General features: G+C 39.5%; 1 protein-coding gene across 1 annotated transcript in view; it reads right to left on the bottom strand.

Moving 5' to 3' along the window:
- VIPR2 (vasoactive intestinal peptide receptor 2) overlaps positions 1-16,129 on the bottom strand; it is a 53,491-nt gene extending 37,362 nt beyond the window's left edge. The window contains exons 1-3 of the mRNA XM_027886148.1: positions 15,965-16,129; positions 12,905-13,007; positions 1,104-1,211 (exon numbers count right to left, since the gene is read on the bottom strand). Coding sequence (XP_027741949.1) covers positions 1,104-1,211; positions 12,905-13,007; positions 15,965-16,018 — 265 coding nt within the window. The 5' untranslated portion in view covers positions 16,019-16,129. The remainder of the gene's footprint in view (positions 1-1,103; positions 1,212-12,904; positions 13,008-15,964) is intronic.
- Between the last annotated feature and the right edge of the window lie 3,434 nt (positions 16,130-19,563).

Below are 19,563 nucleotides of genomic sequence, written 5' to 3'. Positions count from 1 at the left end.
ACTCCAGAGAGAGAGTGCATGCTTTACCTTTGGCAAATAGAAGCAGAATGATTTAATTCAGATTTTGAATTTTTGATATTTATTAGTTTGCCTTGTCTCACAAAAACACCTTAATATCTCTGTTTGAGTCATTTGAATACTTTTATAGATTTCATAAGATTTAGTAAAGATTACACATACTTTACTTTCCCCTTCATAAACTGTTTAGACTATCCATGATAAACTAACCAACATTCAACAGCTCCAGGAATTAAAACCTTTGCTCGTGTGTAGGTTGTTTTAGTTATCTATTTTTTACTGGAACAAGACATCATTAACAGTTTTGAGAACAAAGGTATTTTAGTCATAGCCCAAGTTAACCTCAAAAACACAATTAAATCACTATGCTGACTTTCACATTTTTCATCAGCTCCTCATGACAACAGTTTCTCACCTGAGCAATGGGGTAAAATTTTTCCTACTGCATTATGATATAGATATGAAATACTCTGTGTGCATCATGTATTTCCAAAACCCCACTAACATGCCATAGTGCAAAATGAAACCACAGTGAGATGAATTGACAAGGTGGTGCAGAATATAGTAGATTTAAAACAGTTGTTTCAGAATTCTGAGACGCTGATGAGTTCTTTCCAAGTTCTATTAAAAAGCAGAATAAAAAGGTTCATAACAACTACCTTAAATTGCAAAGGCAATATTTTTTAGGTGTTATGTGTTAGTGTGGGCTCATTATTCTCATGATAGCAAGGCAGAGCTCCCCTTCTAATCAAGGAAGGGACAATCTGCATGTGATCTTCTGGCAGTTGTTAGAGATGTCAGTCAGGCTCAGATGCCTTAATAATAAACAAAAATAGGTCAAAAAAGAGCAAGCAATGTCTCCAGCCTTGGTGAGTGTCACTGTATTAGAATATATATTTAGTGTCAGGCTCAAAGAACACTGTACAGACCACAAAGATGACAATTTGGTCTTTTTCATGGTGTATCACAGCTCTGAAAAGAATTTTAACTCTTTAAAAAGAAAACAAAAACTCCAAATAAACCATGACAACATGTTACAAAATGCCATAAAGAAGCCAGTAAAAATACACCTTAGAATAAAATACCTGGTTTGCCAGAAAACAGGCTAAACACTTTTGGACAAGGGACAGTGACTGTCTCTCCAATCTTTGCAGGGCGCCAACAGGTGATGTTATCCCAAACTCCAACACATCCTGAAAAAAAAACCAGCAGTAACAGACTTGAAAGCTCAGTGTGATCCAAATCCCCCTCCTGTATTTACGTTATAAAGGCCTGGTGGAAGTTTTGGATAAGTGGTCCAAGAAATGTTAGACTCTTTCAAGAAAGCTGCAAAGATGGTATTTTCTATGAAAATGTTAAGGAAATCATAAGAGTCTGCTGATTAACCAGCTTATTTTGGGGCAGTTAATATACTGTTTGCAAAATGTTTCATTAAAACTATGTCATTTGGATGTGAGGATGAAAAAATAACTTCCAAGCATTGATATTGATTATTGAATATGATTATTAACAACTGCAAAATTTTGAAATCTTAATCACAAAACGGAGTTTTCTATCTGCAGTAATAAGCTTATTGAACAGCACAAAGAAATATTTAAGTCATTAATAGGAGTCAACATTACATATACAGTAGGAACCCATGGAGAATTTTTGGAACAATGGGCTTGGACTTACAAAATAATCTCTCAAACTAAATAGCAGACATTTGAACAAAGAATGCTCCTTTATATTGACATCAGGAAGGGGAAGGGGCTTTCAAATTTTACAGGCATGTTTTATACTGGCAGTAATGACTTGTTACAAGTAGACAGTGATTTGGTACATAACTTGCTGCATAACAAGTAGATAGCAATTTGCTACAGCTTTGCCCCTGCTGATGTCTATATAAATGTGGTTCAAATGCAGTATATTGTGAATGAGCATAAAGCTTCCTATAGCCTGCTAAAGGCACTTGGCTCAACCATGCCACGTTTAAAGGTGTCTATTTATAATCCTTGTCTTCTAAGCTAAGCAAATAGTTATGAAAGTTTCTTGATATAAGCCTTACAAGGACAAAGAAGTAAGGAAATGTTATTCATATGTGGTTCAAGTTATCCTGAATAAAAATAAATCATGTGCAAAATTCTGGGCATTTATGTCTTCAAATAAGGCAATTGACAATTTAAATTTGTAACTAATATAAAAGAGAAAAATAAAACTTTTATCCTACCAGCATTATTTCCATGAGATTATTAGAAGTCTAAGGGACAGTTTGTTCCTTTCCGTAGAGAACATAAAACTTGGATTAGGAACTGCTCACATCCATATTATTCTTCAGAATATTTATAGTATTAGCAATTCACTATTAATTTATTCTGTGCTAGTGAGGTCATGCCCAAAATCAAGCCACATGAGTTAAATGAAGCTGGAAAAAGAATATTTAGAAGTTCTATATTTGTATTAGACCATATTAGTGCAATTAAACTTGGACAGCTTGTGTTAACATAAAATGTGCAGTATCTTGCTTTCAAAGTTTATTTTCAAAGTGCACGTAAACTAGGGAACTGAAGAATGTGTTATGGGACCAGCAGTTGGATTTGTCCTGGGGGCATGTCCTAGTGCAGCAAGAAGAAAAGCCGGTAGCACAGCTTTCCCAAGGGCCTTGCTTTCCTTTGGAAGACACCCATCCAAGCGTGAGAGCTGGGAGGGAGCCTCTGAGGTACCAAGAACAGGATTTGGAGATGATGAATGAAGATGAGAGGAGGATGATGGGGGAAATTCTGCATTTGGTCAACAATTCCGCAGAGCTCTCTTTATAGAGTTTCCCAAGCAAGTGTTATTCTCCAGAGGAAACACTTGCTCATGGGGATTGAGTCTTTCTTCACTCCTCTTAGTATTGTACAGTTCTAAATGCAGCCTCTGTTCTATATTCAGAAGGATGATGCCAAAAATAAGGGGTTACTAAAGGGAAACTTCACAAAGTTTATCTCTGTAGATAGAATAATGTCTTATTCCATTGCTGTATGCTGGATCAGCCTCTTTGGGCTTTACTAACAGTGTCTCTGAGATATCTCTGATGTTGATTTGGCCATCTCTACCCCATTTAAGATGTTTATATCTGAGCAAGTCACCTTCACAGCCTTTGAAGTCAAGAGAACTTCAACATGCATGGGCGCTTCCTGAGTTGCAGTTTTGGGTCAAGATCAAATCCAAATCTCTATGATGCAACACCAGGGCTTATGCAAAATAAAAGAATGTTTACCTCAGACAGTTCGGGTCATGCTTCCTTCCCAATTGATTTTAAGCCAGAAACAACTTCAACAACACAACATACAAATAATCAGAAAGACAAAGAAACTCTTTTCTTCATCTGCCAGCACTCAGAACTACAGTGACAAAAAGAAACTCTTTTGGTTTTGATGGTTGGACTGCATGAGCCAGCATAAACAAGCCCTGGAGTACACAAGATTAATCATCCTCGTGTGGTACTTCAGACCTTTCTATTTCATCCCCATTTCCATTAAAAGTGAGAGCTGAAGTGAGTCACGAAAGTGCTGATGCACACCCAAAGAAGCTGATGACTTTCACAAATTTTTCCTTTTGTTTAACATAAGATGATGGATTTGCTCTACTAATGTGCAAACAAGTCCAGAGGCCTTTATAAATTTTTACTATGCTGCTATATGGACTGGGCTAAGGTTTTACTAAACAGGCAGCTGAATAATGTGGACTTCAGAGCTCCATTTCTACGTTTGCCACAAAAAAACATTTAAAAATCTTACTCAAGCCTCAATTAAATGTAGTATTATATACAAAAGTTGAGGTCCATATCCTATGCTTGCCAAAATTAATCAACACAATTTGTATCAGATCTTGAAACTTGCTGAAAGGAACTCAGTATGCACGTTTTTGATGTTCAGAATTTCACAAGTCACTAATGGTTTCTGGGGAATGTGTTTTTTACTTCTCTTTTCTCTCAGTATTTTAGGACTTTACAGGCATCTATGGCACAGGAGAGGATGATACTTTTTCAGACTCCTTAAATCAAATGGATAAATAACATCAAAGATATAGTTCTTACACCCAGACTACATTCAAATGCAATCAAAAACTGGATTTGCTATCATCAGAATTCCAAGAATATTAAGCCTCAGGTTATGTATATTTACAGGCTTAGTTATTATGGTACAGGAAATCTGAGAAAACTGCTGGAATGTCCTGGAGGCATTTATAGTCACTGAATAACTACACTGGGGGTCTGAAAACTAGAGTAGGTCTGAATGCTGCATGCTGCTAGATTTTTAACAATATTGCAGTCATATACCTTTCTCTTCCCTTATCAAAACACACCCTTATGCAAAGGTGGGATACAATTAATGAGTCCATTCTTACTGCACTTGTATCAATCTGTCTCTTCCATCCCCAAAACACATCTCTTTTGTACAGCACAAGCTTAATTGTGCACAATAGAAACTAGCAATTAATTCCCTACTGATCTTGGAAATTAAAGATGTGGCACAACTGGAGATCTCGGTGAGTTTCAGAGGTGTTCAAGTAGATACTGCTCTTCATCCACCATAGTAACCTTTTACAACAATGGCATAGGCAATGACATACGTCAGAGGGTGACAGAGAACGATTCATTTCATCCTAGAACACATGAAATGAGGCCAGATTGATTGCTCACAACAATTGCCTGTTTCTTTGCAGTGACTACAAAGCAGTCTATGGTGCTTTAAATACCACACCGTTGGAACATGAAGGTGTGGTAAATGCTGTCCTAAATGTTTCTCTTTCCGTACACAGAATTTCTACTTGATCAAACTGGATATTGTCCTCTCTACTCACTCTCTACACTATCTGTCCAGCCATTAATTCAGTCAGTTTTAGGATTTCTGGACTGTCATCCATCACTGATGCATTCATAAAATCATTATGTAAACTCTTATTCTCTGGAAATTTTATCCATCTTTCACATTATAAGCTGGTTTCCTACTGTCTCCAAAGGATATTAATCAACTAACAGACAAAATATTCATAATTTTATCTTTACATAAGTTTTAAATTTTAATTCTGTTAAGAAATTTACCAATAAAATGATGCTTTTTACATAAAGTATCTCACTTTTTAAGCAAAACTTAAATTGCTGCAATGTTTATTTCATATGTCTGCAATTTTATTTATAATATTTTTAGAATATTTCAAGTATCCAAAAGTATATTAATGCACACCTTTAATCTTTTATGTTCATTGATGGATTCAGTCTCTATATTTGCATGCTGCTTCAATAAATTCTCAAGCATCAAGTGGTTTTGTCCTTTCACTTTGATATGTACACGTATAAAACCAGTCCAGCTCTTGATCTGTGTTAGTTCCTCAGCTGTTTCTGCACATCCAGCGTTATATCCTTTGCCTTCTTATTTAACTATTGTGCTGGTTTGGGCTGGGACAGAGTTGCTTTTCTTCATAGTTGCTACTATGGGTTGTGTTTTGGATTTGTGCTGAACAGAGTGTCAATAATACAGAGATGTTTTTGTTATTCCTGAGCGGGGCTTACACAGAGCCATGGCCTCTTCTGCTTCTCATGCAGCCACACTGGTGAGGAAGTTGGGTGTGCCTGGAGGATTGGGAGGAGACACAGCCAAAACAGGTGACCCCAGGTGACCAAAGGGATATTCCAGACCATATGACATCATGCTCAGTATGTAAAGTGGAAGGAAGAAGGAGGAAGCAGGAGACATTTGGATTGATGGTGTTTATCCTCCCAAGTAACCATTACATGTGATGGGACCCTGCTGTCCTGGGGATGGCTGAACACCTACCTGCCCTTGTGAAGCACTGATTTAATTCCTTGCTTTGCTTTCCTTGCATGCATGGCTTTTGCTTTCCCTGTAAACTGCCTTTATCTCAGCCCATGAGTTTTCCAGCTGTTACCCTTCCAATTCTCTCCCTGATCCCACAGGTGGGGAATGAACACATGACCTCATGTACTTGGTAGCTGGCTGGGGTTAAACCATGAGAACTGTAAGTAAGACTAGCAAAGGGAAAAAAACAAAAGGTTCTTCATCCCTCTTTCTGTGGTGTCTAGAACAACATTACTGCACCCTATGTATAACAATCTCTTTAAAGTCTCTTCATTTGCATAATTTTTTTCCCTGATATGTCATTCACAGCACATCCAAGGAAACAACTAAAATTCCCAGAAAACCTTTGCTCAGTTACTCACTCAAAAATCACTCCTCTACTGATCCTCCCTCCTATTCCTCTAGATGATACTGTAGATATTATTGTTAGCTGGTTTCAGTGAGATCACTTACTTTATTTGAATGTTTGGTCTTGAATTCTTGTAATGCATTTGCAGATACTTCATAACGAAAGGAAACATAACAGACCATAAACTATGTTTTGTTTCTTATTTTCTTCAGCTTACATAAGCACTGCCACCACATTCATCATCCTGCTGTTTGAGATCCAGTCTTTGAGCAACAAGTTCGTTTACCTGTGTACGCTTCTTTGTCTATAAAGAAGTGAAACACTGGACTTGCACTAGAAAATTTTGTTTATAGACACATTTTGTATATATAAAACCACTAGGTGGCACTTTGCATTTGGATTTAAAAATTGCCACTTCCAAGTGAGGTTGAGCATTTTTTAAGCTGTCTAGATGAGCATGAAATATGAAACAACAAGACAGTGCTTTGAAAATGAGTCAGAAAGTCGACAGCTAGCCTACGGTTTATTTTTCAAACAGGGAAATGTTTTGATTTTTGTATTTAACTTGACAGAACGGGAGCCATCTCACCTCTTATGGGCAATGATTTCTAGAATGCAGGTCTGTACACCACAGCATGTAACTTAGGTTGCATGGAATTACAAACATACACGGACTGATATTCTTTCTGCATTTTCACACAAGGGATAAAAAAAGAAAGGAAAAGGAGGTGTTAGAGAAATAGCAAGCTGGCAAACTGAAAGCAAAGCAGCAGAACTGCTTAGAGCAGCAATAGGAATAGGACAGTTGCAAAAAAGCTGTTGCTCCACGATATTTCCCTGAAGTTATTTGTCATCTGCTTTTGTCAGGGCCCTGAGTGCACAAACAGGTGGTGATGGCCTTGTCCAGAGCCCCGTCCATGCTCAGGTCTGGACCTTCAGGTGGCACTTGATTCAGCCTCCTCAGAGCAGAGGAAATGTAAAAAATTTTAATTAATTAACACTACTCATAGACAGTAAACAGAATTTTGGAAGTCTATGGTATACATCAGGTTGAACCAGTTAAAGGAATGATCAAACCAACAGAGTTTATCTTATATTCACCTTAAATGTTTGCAGTTCATAGGTTTTTCAAAAGCCAACTCTATTACCAATAATAGCAAAAACACTGTTTCTGAGTTTTCTGAGGATTGTCTGGCTTTTCACTAAATTAAACACTTCAGAAGAAAGTCTCTTTTCCCTTTTGAAGAACAGTTTCCCACCAGAGAATCAAAAATCTATTAGCCAATTTTAAATTTACTGTAATCTACATATTTTTAGGGTTCTATAAGGAAATACAGAAGTTGTAAGCAAAAAAATTTTAAAAACAAACAAACAAAAAACCAACCAACAAACCAAACCAACCAAACAAACAAAAACTCACAAAAAAGAAAACAGATTTTCCTTCAAATTTTTCAAGTAAATTCTGCTTTCCAGTCACTCAAAATGTGCTTTAGAGACAAGAGCATTTATTTTTGTATGACAGCCTTGTATTCATACCATGAGAATGCCATTTTCTATTCTTATTCAGTGGATGCATAGACAAAGCTGTAAGAGGCACCTTCACCTTCGTGTTGACGCAGTTTTGACATGATGTACATTCTTCCAAAAATACCAATAAGTATCAATCTCCGGTTTGTATAAACAGCACCACAAAATATTAAAAGTCTCTGTAAAGCACTTGGACCATATATTTCTGCTAGTTTGTCTTATGTCTAACCCATGTGCTATTTGTTGTATTAAGCTGGAGCTCTTTCAGTGTTTTGGTACTCAAGACTTTCTCCCTGTGGTATTTGAACTTTGGATGTCATGGAGAGCGGACTGCCATGGTCAGAGTTGTCTTTATCAGGACTCAAGTGCAAAGCTATGCAGGGCAGTATTTCTTTTAGAGTCTTCTGGAAAACACAATAAATTCACTTATGGTTGTTCACTTTCCTTGGAATACAAATGCCATTTATTAATATCTACTGCTGAATTTCTATTTACATTTTGGGTGGAGTTGAAATTTCAGGTGTTTAAAATTATTTTGGACAAGTGTTGTCTCTCTTTTTTCCAAAAGAGTTTGTTATTGTCGCTCTTAATAACCTTTATTATGTGAGATTTCTGAATGAGGCTGATCAGGACATTTTTTTGCCTTCACTATTTTATTTCCTGTTGGTTATTTTTCAGTAGGCAACTCCTTTCATCCAGGGTTCTTTCCCACCTTTCTCACCCAACCTCTTCCAAAGATCAACCAGCTCTACCTCTCTTCTGCCCTCAAATAATTAAATACAGCTTACACAAAGCCCAGACGTTGTCAACACCATGAGGATGATCAGTTTCATGTGGTGTCATTAATGATGAGACTTCAACTAATGAAAGCCAAAACAGACAAACATCCAAAGTGGTTCCTTTGGCTCCCTTTGTAAAAAAAACTGTGAACCAAAAAGTAGCAATCTGTCTGTACTACAGCTAGAAAAGCAGCAGCACAGAGATTCAAGAAAGCCAGAGTTGTTCTGCCAAGAGCTGCTGGTGCTGCATAAAAGAAGTTCCATGATCCCACTATCTCATTTAATTCTACTTTGAATGCTACCCCAGATGACTGTAAGCAACACTGCAGGCTGAAATACTGACTCATTTTGCAGAGAAAAAAGCTGCAAAACCAAACAAAACCTGATGCAAGACCTTGATGAGATAGAGAGGATAAAGAAAGGGGAACCTTGAGGAGATTTCTTTTCATGTAGCAAGAGAAAGGCCTCGTCTGGCTTTGTGTAAGTCTTCTATTTACTAATGTGGAGGAGAGAGTGATTGTCAGGTTGGCCTTGTTATACACAGAGGGGTGTGTGTCATACACAGATGTACAGCAGTACGGTGTGTTGGGTGTGTGGAAATGCAAAATAGGCACCCTTCTTACTGGAGAAATAACCTTAAGAGCTAAATTAGTTGGATAAAAAAAACTTTTGGTCAATTTGCAGCAGGTCCAACTTTTGAATATTCATCCCACTGTTCTGAAGAGCTTTCAGAAAAATGTGTTCCGTTTCAGCCCCAAGACCTTGAGCTCAGTGCTGGAATCACTGAGTGAAATTCCACTGACAGCGTAATTCAGTAGACTGGATTATATAGCAACATTGGTCCCTCTTGCTTTAAATTTATGAATAACTAAGAACATCATTTTGGTAGTCTTGCCTATTTTAATTTCCCATTACTAGCTGCGTTATGAAGCTTCTCTTTGAGAGGTTTATGAAATTCTTTCCAAAGCCATTTTTCTTTATTTTCTACATCCCTTTCTCAAAGTTAAGATGTCATATCTAAAATTAAAAATGTTGTCTGACATATGGTCTCACAAAAACACATTTTGGAATGCAAGATCCAAAAAGACACATTTAACTGCGCAGCCACTCAGTCCAAGATGAATAAAAGCCCCTAGACTTCATTTTTTCATAGTGAAATCTTTTAAAAACTCTTTGTTGTAAACCCTCTTGAAAAGCCTACTGACTGAGTTTTAACATTTTTGACAGTAAGTTTTCATTTTTCATTATAAGGTGAGCAGAAATGAGTCACTTACTTTATAAAGAAAAATTCTAAATACTGAATAAAGGCAGAAATTTGCAGCAGAACAATTTTTGTGTCTTTTCATTCACTTTATTGGGAGTTTTCTTGGTTTGTGGTTTTTTTGTTTGTTTGTTTGTTTGTTTTTTTGGTAAGAAGACAAGCCATCGGTAGCAGATAAAAACAGATTAGGGTTTTTCCATACGGACCTCAAAATCTGTAGCTACTATGAACTATTTTGAATGCAATTCATCCGCCCTTCAAAAATAAGTTTGCAAAAAAAAACCCACCCTCTCCTAGGCTCTCAGCTAAGGTGCATCCATACCTCAGGGGCCAAATTATAGGTGGAAAGAAGAAAACAAATGTGTATAGAAGCTAATGCAGTCTTCATAAAATAAACAACTAGATGTAGAGCACTACAGAGAGGAAGGCACTGCCACAGATCTTTGGAGAGTGACTCCTTCCCTAAATGGAGTGTAATGCTGTCCACTAATGGAAAAGTATATGCTAATGCCTGAAAATCCCCCAAAGGGTGCAAAGCAAGAGGTCTGGATGTCTCAGTCCACGTCCTGTAGTTTTAGTAAATCCTTAGCACTGTTCAAAGGATATTTACACAGTCTTTATTCAGTGTTTCCTTGCAAAACACGCTATTGCTTTATTAAGCCATGGAGTGAGCAAGTCCTTTATAGACTTCATAGTCAGTGATTTTAGGTGCACTACGAAATTACTCAGTGAAATTCTTCAGCCCATGTCATGAGACAGCTCAGGCAAGATGACTATAAGATCATTTTATTATGTCAAAAAAACCTCAAACCCAACTTCAGTTGCCTTTAAATATTTCCTTTATATCTTCCTAACTGGGAGCTGAGAAGGTTAGATAAGGTATTCAGTACATAATTGCCATCCAGGTGAAAGGAGAAGCTGACTGCCCCATACAATTTGGATCCTCCAAAATTCAGTAGCTGTACATGCCAGCCAAATTCTGGAGCACGTGACATAGAAGTATGAAGGTTTCTCAGATGCCCAATAAGTTAATGAAAATGTTCCCCTGATTCTGATAATGGAGGCCTAAGCCTTTGGTGGAGAATCTCAGGGAACCTTTATTTTCAAATTCAAGACAGTACCTTCAGATTTTTTTACAGCTTTTGTAAGTCAGGTAGCACACGCTAAAGTTAGAAAGGTATGACAAAGGCTGTATAACCATCTTTCCCATTCAGGAAAAAGTGAAATAACATTTCTGAATTTATTACAAAGAATTATGTTTCAAATGTACTACAAGTTACAAGTAGAGCTAGGACTTGGACTAGTTCCAGCTTTCCAATTTTTGTCAGTAATTCTTTGTTATCAGCAGTCAGAGTATTATTATTCAAAATAGTCCTTATATCTTTGTATGATTACAGAGACTTTATTAGGAAAATAAGGACACACAGAGAATGGCTATTTTTGCTATGCAAATATCTATATTTAACATAGGCTACTCTCTAAAGGTTCTTGGTTAGGGTATCTATAACATGAAGCATAGAATAAATTCTTCTGTAACATTAAACACACAGTTGTAAAAGTCCACTACCACAGGGACTTTGTTCCAGTCTCCAACAGAATGGACTATTCCTTTAGTTTCAGACAGGAATTCAGTAAAATGTATAAATCCTTCCACTGCTGTTTTATCACTATCTGCAGAGTTGAATCAGCACCAAATATACTGTGTCCTTCCAAGACATGAAGTTCTTTCACAGCAGTTTGCCTTCAGGAGGCAGCCCCTCTTCCCGTGGAAAGAGGCTGGGAAGAAAATATTGACATAAAACTTATTTCTTCCCCTAGGGAACCCAAAATAAAACTGGTGTGCATCACAGGGATACCCTTGGAGCCATCTGGCATCTGGATCACAGAAGTGTATCTTGAGGAAAGCTTGACTTTCAAAGCCTTATAACAGCTAACAGTGAATTTAATAATTCAAGATTTCATTCATTAAGCTGGGCTACTAATTAGTTCTCCATCTGGCTGCACAATAATATTATTTATGTAACAGCCATCTCTCTTCATCACTCATATAAATAAAAAAATAGAAATCTAGATGAATTATTCCAGAAAGATTTTGTATTTTTCTAATTAGTGATCTGGATTGACATAAAGAAGAAATTATAGTAAAATACAAACTGTTGATGATCCTTTGACTTATTGTATATAAATTGATATTAGAGTATGAACTGAGGGAGCTACACATTTAAATCGAGGAGAGGAGAAGAAAGCATGGTAAGTTGAGACTCATGTTTATGCTCAAAGGACACTGCAGATGGCAGGTCTCTGAGGTCCCCTAATCATCTTCAGAGTGCATTTAAAACAGATTGAACACCAAAAAAGACAAATAACCTACGTACCACCCATCTGAATTTATCGGTTGCCTTTGTATTCTGCTTGCTGAACAAATAGCTTTATCATCAGTTTCAACTTAAAAGAAAAATGTAAGTTTTCCATAAAATTTTGTTCTCCTCACATGAAAATGTAGCAAAGAAATCTAATAAAATCTAAAAAAAAAAGAATAAATAAAAAAAATAAATAAAAAATTAACTACATCTACTCCTCCTTCTTTCATCCATTAAATTACAGTTTGCTTCATAATTATCTTTCTATGCAGAAAGAAAAAAAAACAAACAACAAAAAAGTAACAGGGAGAGTTTGCTTTTTGGATGTAACACTACTGTCCAGCTTTTCCTTTGCACAAGTCCACAGTACTTTGGGTGTGAATCTGATCTTCTGTCTGAAACATTGTCTACCTGGGAAACCCAGAGATCATTCCTACCACTAGTTCTTTGCTTCCAGTATAACTCAAGAGAGATGCTTGGACGCCAAGGCTTTCAACTTTCCCTCAGATTTGTTCTTTCTGCTGGTCCCATCATCACCAGCCTGCAGCTCCTCTGCCAGTCAGAAAATACCAATCCCTGGCACACCTCCCACAACATCCTTGCTGCAGGTGTATCTTTAATGCAAAATCCCGTGAATTCTGAAAACCATAAAATCATCAGCACAGTGCGGACAAGTAGGGAAACCACAACTGCAACAATAAAGAAGATAAAGGGAAAAAAACTTCAGCTGTCCAGTTATCTGTACATTACACCTTATCTTCTCTTACCCTTGTAGTCCACTGGCTTAGAATTCTTTAGAAGTTCCATGCACCTTGTTTCCTCCTTGTGAATCTCCAGCTGAAATCTGCATTCTGGATGGATACCATTCACCTGTGTCGAATTAACAAACAGGTTTTGTCTTGAAATGTGAATTAAAATGCTTCATGAAGAATGCAACTACCAATAAGGAAAGCCACAACTTTAACTGGCACTGGTTTTGCCCAAGCATGTGTTAGGTGTTTTTTAACACACTCAATGCCCATTTTAGCTTTTCACACATTGACTTTTCACAGCAAAATGTTGAAATAATCTACTAGAGCATTCAGTGGCTCCTTCCTGTAGCATTTCATTTAGCTTCCTAGTACGTTCACTAATATGATGAGACCTTCTACTACAGAAAAACTGTGAGATAAACCGAAGCAGGAGAATAAACACATTTGCCTTTTTCCCCCCTTTTGTAGTAAGTTAAGAAGCTGAAATCAATACAAATCACAGAACATGAAACTTGATAAACTGCATTCTCTTTGACAGGGCAAATTTTGCTTTTCCTTCCCCTTTTCACCATGTATATTTTATCTCCTGGAGGTCCCAGAGCATGATTATTTGATTCAAGCAAGTGCTATTCAGGAAGAAAACCCCACTACTTAAAAATTAAAGCACTTAATGCCTTTACTCATTCGAAGCCCTGCCCCCAGTTCTTTGATTTTAAGAAAAGGTTATATATACCCACAGGAAGAGACAGATGTAGCAGTACTGGGGAAAGAAACAAGACCCAGGGAAGATGCACTGGAGTTGGCTGGATTCAGAGAGACAGATAGAGCCTCATAGAGAAACACACTGAGTCCGTAAGAGAGTGTGTGGGAGAAATTACTGTGGTAGGTGACAAATGGGAAAGTTGGAAACATAACTGGAGCTAATGGGACTGTTTGATTAACTCAAATGGAATCACATCTTAAATAAATAGAATGGGAATATGCAGTACTTCGCTCATCCTCACACTTGTAGTTACCAAGAAAAGGGTGATCTCTTTCCTAGTTTCTTTCTCTTTCCTCTCACTTTTTTTAGGAGATATTCAATAATAGAATCTGGTAACAATCTCTGATGCATGACACAGTAATTTTTTTTTTCAAATGGCAACACTTAATTAAGCTGTGATTGTGGACCCAGAACCTTGGACTCAAGGCTAGGACTGAGAACCTGGTGATTCTGTAGGCTTCTTGTGGGCCAGCCACTTTCATAGCTATTAAAAATACAGTGTAATTGCCATAAGCACAACAGCAGGAGCTGTTGTTAAAACTCACAGAAATCTGTCTATTCTCCAAATGTCTCCTTTTACCATCTACAAGATCAGAACCTTGCCTTCTTTTCCCCGTCTTTTCTCTGTGTTGACTATTAAAATTACATGTTTTCAGTGCAGATTTTTTTCTCTATAAAGACGGATATTTAACATAAATTAGATTGTCTAGAACTTATAATAGAAAGTTCAGCATTATACTGAAAATATCTACCTTTTGTTATGTATTATCTACTTTGCAGATAGCTCCCATGCAAAATAAAAGTCCCATGTATATGTAATGTTTTTAACAGCATTTTCATTTAACATAACATATTTTGGGTTTATTTTTTCCTTTTCCAGTTGCAAACATTCAGTAATCAACAGTAGACTTTCTTCTAATCAAAAAGTATCATAATTACTAGGTCTTGGAAAAGAAGGTTCCAGTAAATAAAAATGTTAAATAAGGGATAAATCAAAGCAGTTACTGCAATTAAGAAACTGGCAGCATAAACAACTCCCTCTTGTACTTCTTAAATAAGTGCAAGTTTTCCAGTACCAGTGACGTAATAGAGAAGGTTACTTTGAAAACATAAATTTGCTGGTGACCAAAGGTAACACAACATTAGTTTTCAAAGCGGGGATGCGTGTCAAACTGTACTACACTGTATGACTTCTAATACACCTGTTTCCTTCAGCTTCACAAAGCTAAGGAGATTAAAGGTTCAAGACAATGTGGTTCTGACCGCTTCCTGAAACACACCAAGAACTCCAAAATGGATTTTGAGGGCGCTCACCACCTCTCAGGACTGGTGCCCATCCATCTGTCCCTCTGCTGAATCAAGGATAGGTTATCCTTTGTCGCCAGCGAATACAGAACCGCGTGTGCTGCACAATGTAAAGATACACATTGAGCTGGAAATCCAGCTGAGGAGTCTCTCTGCCTTTTAAGCAGCTTAACAATTTCTAAGGCATCCAGACTGGCAATTTTAACATTTCCTCTGACGAGCAGCTTACACTCACCTTCAGCGTGGTTTCCTGATTTTTGGTGTTGCACAGTAACAATCTTAGGAAAGATTTAGAGGGCAGTTTTTTTTCTTTGGTTTCTTTTTTTTTTTTGTGTGTTTTGTTTTGTTTTGTTTTGTATATCATGTTTCCACCACCGTAACTGACTTTTACACACTACTTAAGAAACGCTTGAAAATATAAAGATGCTAACAGCATGCGCACTAAAGAAGGCTTCAGTATTCTGAATGCTTTGCAGGTCTCAATCCGGTGGCCGGGGTTTTCCCCGCACGATGACCGCCGGCGGCCCTCTGGACCGCCCCAGGGGCAGCGCTCCGTGAAAACTCTTCGCAAACTATTGGTGCCCACCGGCCACGGGGAAAACTGCGGGGAACGAGTGCCCGCTCGGCAGGGATGGGTACCGGGCCAGGGCGGAGCCGTCCCGGCCCTGCGGAGCGCCCGCGGTTGCGGGGCGGCTCCGCCGATGCGGGTGCGGGCCCGGAGCCCGCCCCGGGGGCGCGGAGAGGGAGCGCCCGGGGATGCCGGTGGGGGCTGCGGACCCGCTCCCCTCGACATCCCCGCCCAGGGAATGCCAGTGAGCGAGAATGGCGGGAGGCACCGATGTCCCAGAGCCGCACCTGCCGCGGCTGCCTCCGAGCCCCCGCCCCGGGGAGCTGCGGGGAAGCGCCGGCCCGGGGGGGGGTTGGCTCCGCACGGGCACCTCGAGGAACAGCCGTAGGTCTAGAGGGGGTAAGTTTTACCCTGTGCCGCGGGCCCGCAGGAGACTTACCCGCCCCAGGCTCCAGCAGAGCGAGAGGAGGAGGAGGATCGGCAGGTTCCTCATGCCCGCGGATTCCCGGGGCTGGCGGGCTGCGCTGCCCCGCGCCGCTCCGCGGGGCCCGTCGGAAGGCGGCGAGCGGGGTGCGGGTCCCTCAGAGGCACCATAGGGCCCGGGGGCTCTGGCGGGGCAGCGGCGGTGGGCGGCTCCCACACCTGCCCCCGCTCCGGCCGCCGCCAGCTCCCGGCCCCGCCGCGTCCGTGCCCGCCGCCGCTCTGCGCTCAGCTCCTCCTCTGGCCCCCGGCTCCTGCCCGCCCGCGTCTCCCCAGCCCCTCTCCTCGCCGTCCTTTTCTCCTCCTCCCTCTCGCCGTCGCTCCCCCCATAAGAGGTGCGGGTCGTTCCCCTCCGCCAGGACGCCCATCCCGCCGCCCCGCAGATGATCCCCGGCTCTCCCGGGCTGTGGACGGCACTTATCCCTCGCTGCCCGCTTTGAGGTGCCGGAGAACACCCCCTTCCCACGCATACACGCGCAGGGGAGCTGAGTGCCCGTCCCGACAGCGCACCGGTGCCCTCACTGGGGTGCCTTTTTGCCTGTGAAAACATTAAGATATAGAGCACGGTCCCCTCAAGCCAGCCACACATGAAAAGCCCATACAGATACGGGGTGAGTGAAGTGATCCCTGGCAGGGTCAGTCTTACCCCAGTGCAGGTCAACAGTTGTATTACCAAATCTTTCTTCCCCCCAAGGGTGCTTTTTTCCGAGGTCTCAATAGAGGACCAACAGTTTAAGGCCACTCCATATTATTTCCGTGGATCTGGGTTTTGCCTCACAAGGCATATAAAGTATGTAGTTAAGTGACATGTTATAGAAAAAGAAAAGCTTATATGCTGGCCTTTAGCTGAGAATGAGAATATAAAACAGTTGCCTTTCCACTGTCTTATGTGTACTGTAATGTGAGTACTATGTATTAAAACAGACTGAGAAGGCATCATAAAATTCTACTAAATAGCCTTACGCCACCCCAAAATAACTAGCCATAAGCAAACCAAGGACACTCTATGAAAAAGATGAATACAACTTTCATTTTTAATGCATATGCAAAAATTATTGTCATATATTGAGAAGAAATTTCTGATTAAAACGTGTATGATATCATTAAAGAGAAATAATATGAACTGTAATGAGCGGTGTTAAAAACTTACATGTTGAGAGCAGAAGGAAACATTTATGCAGAAAGAATGTAGAAACATTAATGTTGAAAGAAAAACTTCTAGGATGGCATATGATCAGGTAATGAAAGCATTTTCATTGTCACAGAAAATAATACCTCTTTGGATTGACTTTAATCTGCACGTGACAAGTGAACTGAAATGACAAATTGCACCTACTCCTGAAGCAGCTGTGTTGGAGAAGAGCCTGGTTATGCCATTAGCTCTGAGATTCCCAGGCAGGTTCTCAGGTCAAAACTCTTGGACATGGAGAACTGTACAGTGCAACCCCTTTGATTCCTGAGACCACTGTGCAAGATTCCTTTTTGGGCTCCTCTTTGAGCTTCTGGACACAGGCAATACAGATATGTTCCTCACAATTTCCTAAGAGCTATAGATTTCCCCCCCCCAAAAAAATCTCAGAACGATTTCTCTTATCTTTCACAAGAATCTGGTGTATCATTATTGTAAGGCTTTGGAAAATCCTTTCTGTCTTCTCTCTCTTTAAAAGTTCTTTCTTGCCTTTTGTGATGATTGGTACCCTACTAAGAAAGTAGCTGTTCTCACGAGTGAAATGTATACATGTCAAGGCTCCTCAGGAGCTCCAACAGTAAATCCCATGGATCTGTCACTCAGGTTGTCTCCCAGCAGGGCTGCCCCAGCAGCTGAGGACACAGGAGTTGCCAGACACCAAAACCCAGTGTTTGATTCTTCGAGCAAATGATTCATTAGGCTGCTGAAGCTGAGTAGCCTGGGAAACCAATTAAAAAATTAGTGATAATATTCTGTGTAGAAACTGTCTTGGGAACGATCATCATTATTCCTTCTGTGGAATGACAGAAACCAGTATCTCGGGTAGTAGCAGTCTGCATATCCTAAAACTGGCAATAAAGTTTTGAAACTTGCATCTCTCTTATCACAAGACTGTACATAGTCAGCTTTTTGTGATGGTTTGTTTTCAATGAATCAGTGTTTTTAGGCAAAGAGAAATATCATCAGTTATTTCTCAGCCATTTCCTCAGTTGCTATTGCCAGTGACCAGTGACTCTTTAACATGAAAAAGACACCCAATGAAGGAGATGCATCAAATACTAATATTTTTGTTTAGAAATAGCTAAATGCTTTTTTTTCCTTGAGTAAAAAAAAATTATTGATAGATGATAGATGAAGTACAGAAAATACAGTTGCAATTCTTTTCACTTAAACATATCACAGTTCAATGCCCTGTTATAGCAGATGTAAAGAGCAGAGAGAAAAAAAAAAAAGAACAAGAATGGAGATGTATACAAACAAGACCGATGTTCTTACACAGCAAAGAGCAGACAGGTTAAGAAGAAACAAAGGAGTCATTTTAGACAGTCAGTGTTGATCTGATGCCATTTCAAAGAATGGCCCATCAAATTCAAAGGAAAGATTTTATGGAGGTATCCAGGAGTCACAGAAGGACAACATGAACACAGAGAGAAAGGATGGAGTCTAAACATGGATAGAAATTCATCACAGTAGAGGTAGTAGAAAAGTAAATGCATTTTGATTGAAATAAATATTATTTTGAATCAGCAGAGCCTGGGTGTTACCCAGAGGTCAGTAAAAGTGGAAATGGAAAGTTCAGTGACAGGTAATGGACATAGTGGCAGGCAGTGCCAAGGAACTGCAAGTTCTCTGCTCCCACGGCACATGCAGGAGCCAAAAGCTTTGCTCCAATCGCAGCTGTTGGAAATGTCTGCCTACCAAGGAAAAGTACATGCCAGTAGAGTTATAAGTAACAAGTACCTGCTGCCTGGCCACCTTTCTCTTCAGAACCCTCTAATACACAGTTTTAGCAATATTTAGCTGATTTAGGCTTTCCATAGTGAAGCAATGACATCAATCTCATTTGAGCTCAATTCTTATTTAAATTGTTTATGGAGTTCAAGATGTTTTGACAATTTGTATTCTATCCACAAATCTTGTTCATGTCAGTGTATAAAGACTACAAATCCGTTGCTTTCATTGTTTAAAAGGAGTTTTGTTCAACCATCTCACAATTATTGTTCACATGATGCATAACATACAGTTCCCAGAAATACCCAAATCATACAAAAAACTAGCGAGGATTTCCTCAAAGCATGTGTACAAGCCATCTTGGACAATGTGCCTCCTTTAAGCGTGGCTATCTCCTGAGCTGTTTAACCTTTTCACATGTTTTAAGTCCTGCTTTCCAGATTACAGAGAGTTTATGTGAAATGCTGTCGTCAGTCTCCTTGCAAAAGGAGTGCTCTTCCTGTCTTCACACTTTGTGAAGACATCAGGTCTTCATCAGGTATTCCTAAACCTCCCAAATGCTCTCTCTACTGTCATCCTGCGTTTTCTTAGGTTGGTCGTTTGGAGTTTTCTCTGTAGTCCAACTACTTAAGGAAAGA

The sequence above is a fragment of the Empidonax traillii genome, unplaced genomic scaffold (assembly GCF_003031625.1).
Source record: "Empidonax traillii isolate 1590-97213 ecotype Southwest subspecies unplaced genomic scaffold, ASM303162v1 scaffold178:size2223814, whole genome shotgun sequence".
In the NCBI taxonomy this organism is placed as follows: domain Eukaryota; kingdom Metazoa; phylum Chordata; class Aves; order Passeriformes; family Tyrannidae; genus Empidonax; species Empidonax traillii.
Note: the sequence above shows the minus strand (reverse complement) of the source record. Positions and strands in the feature narration are given on the sequence as shown.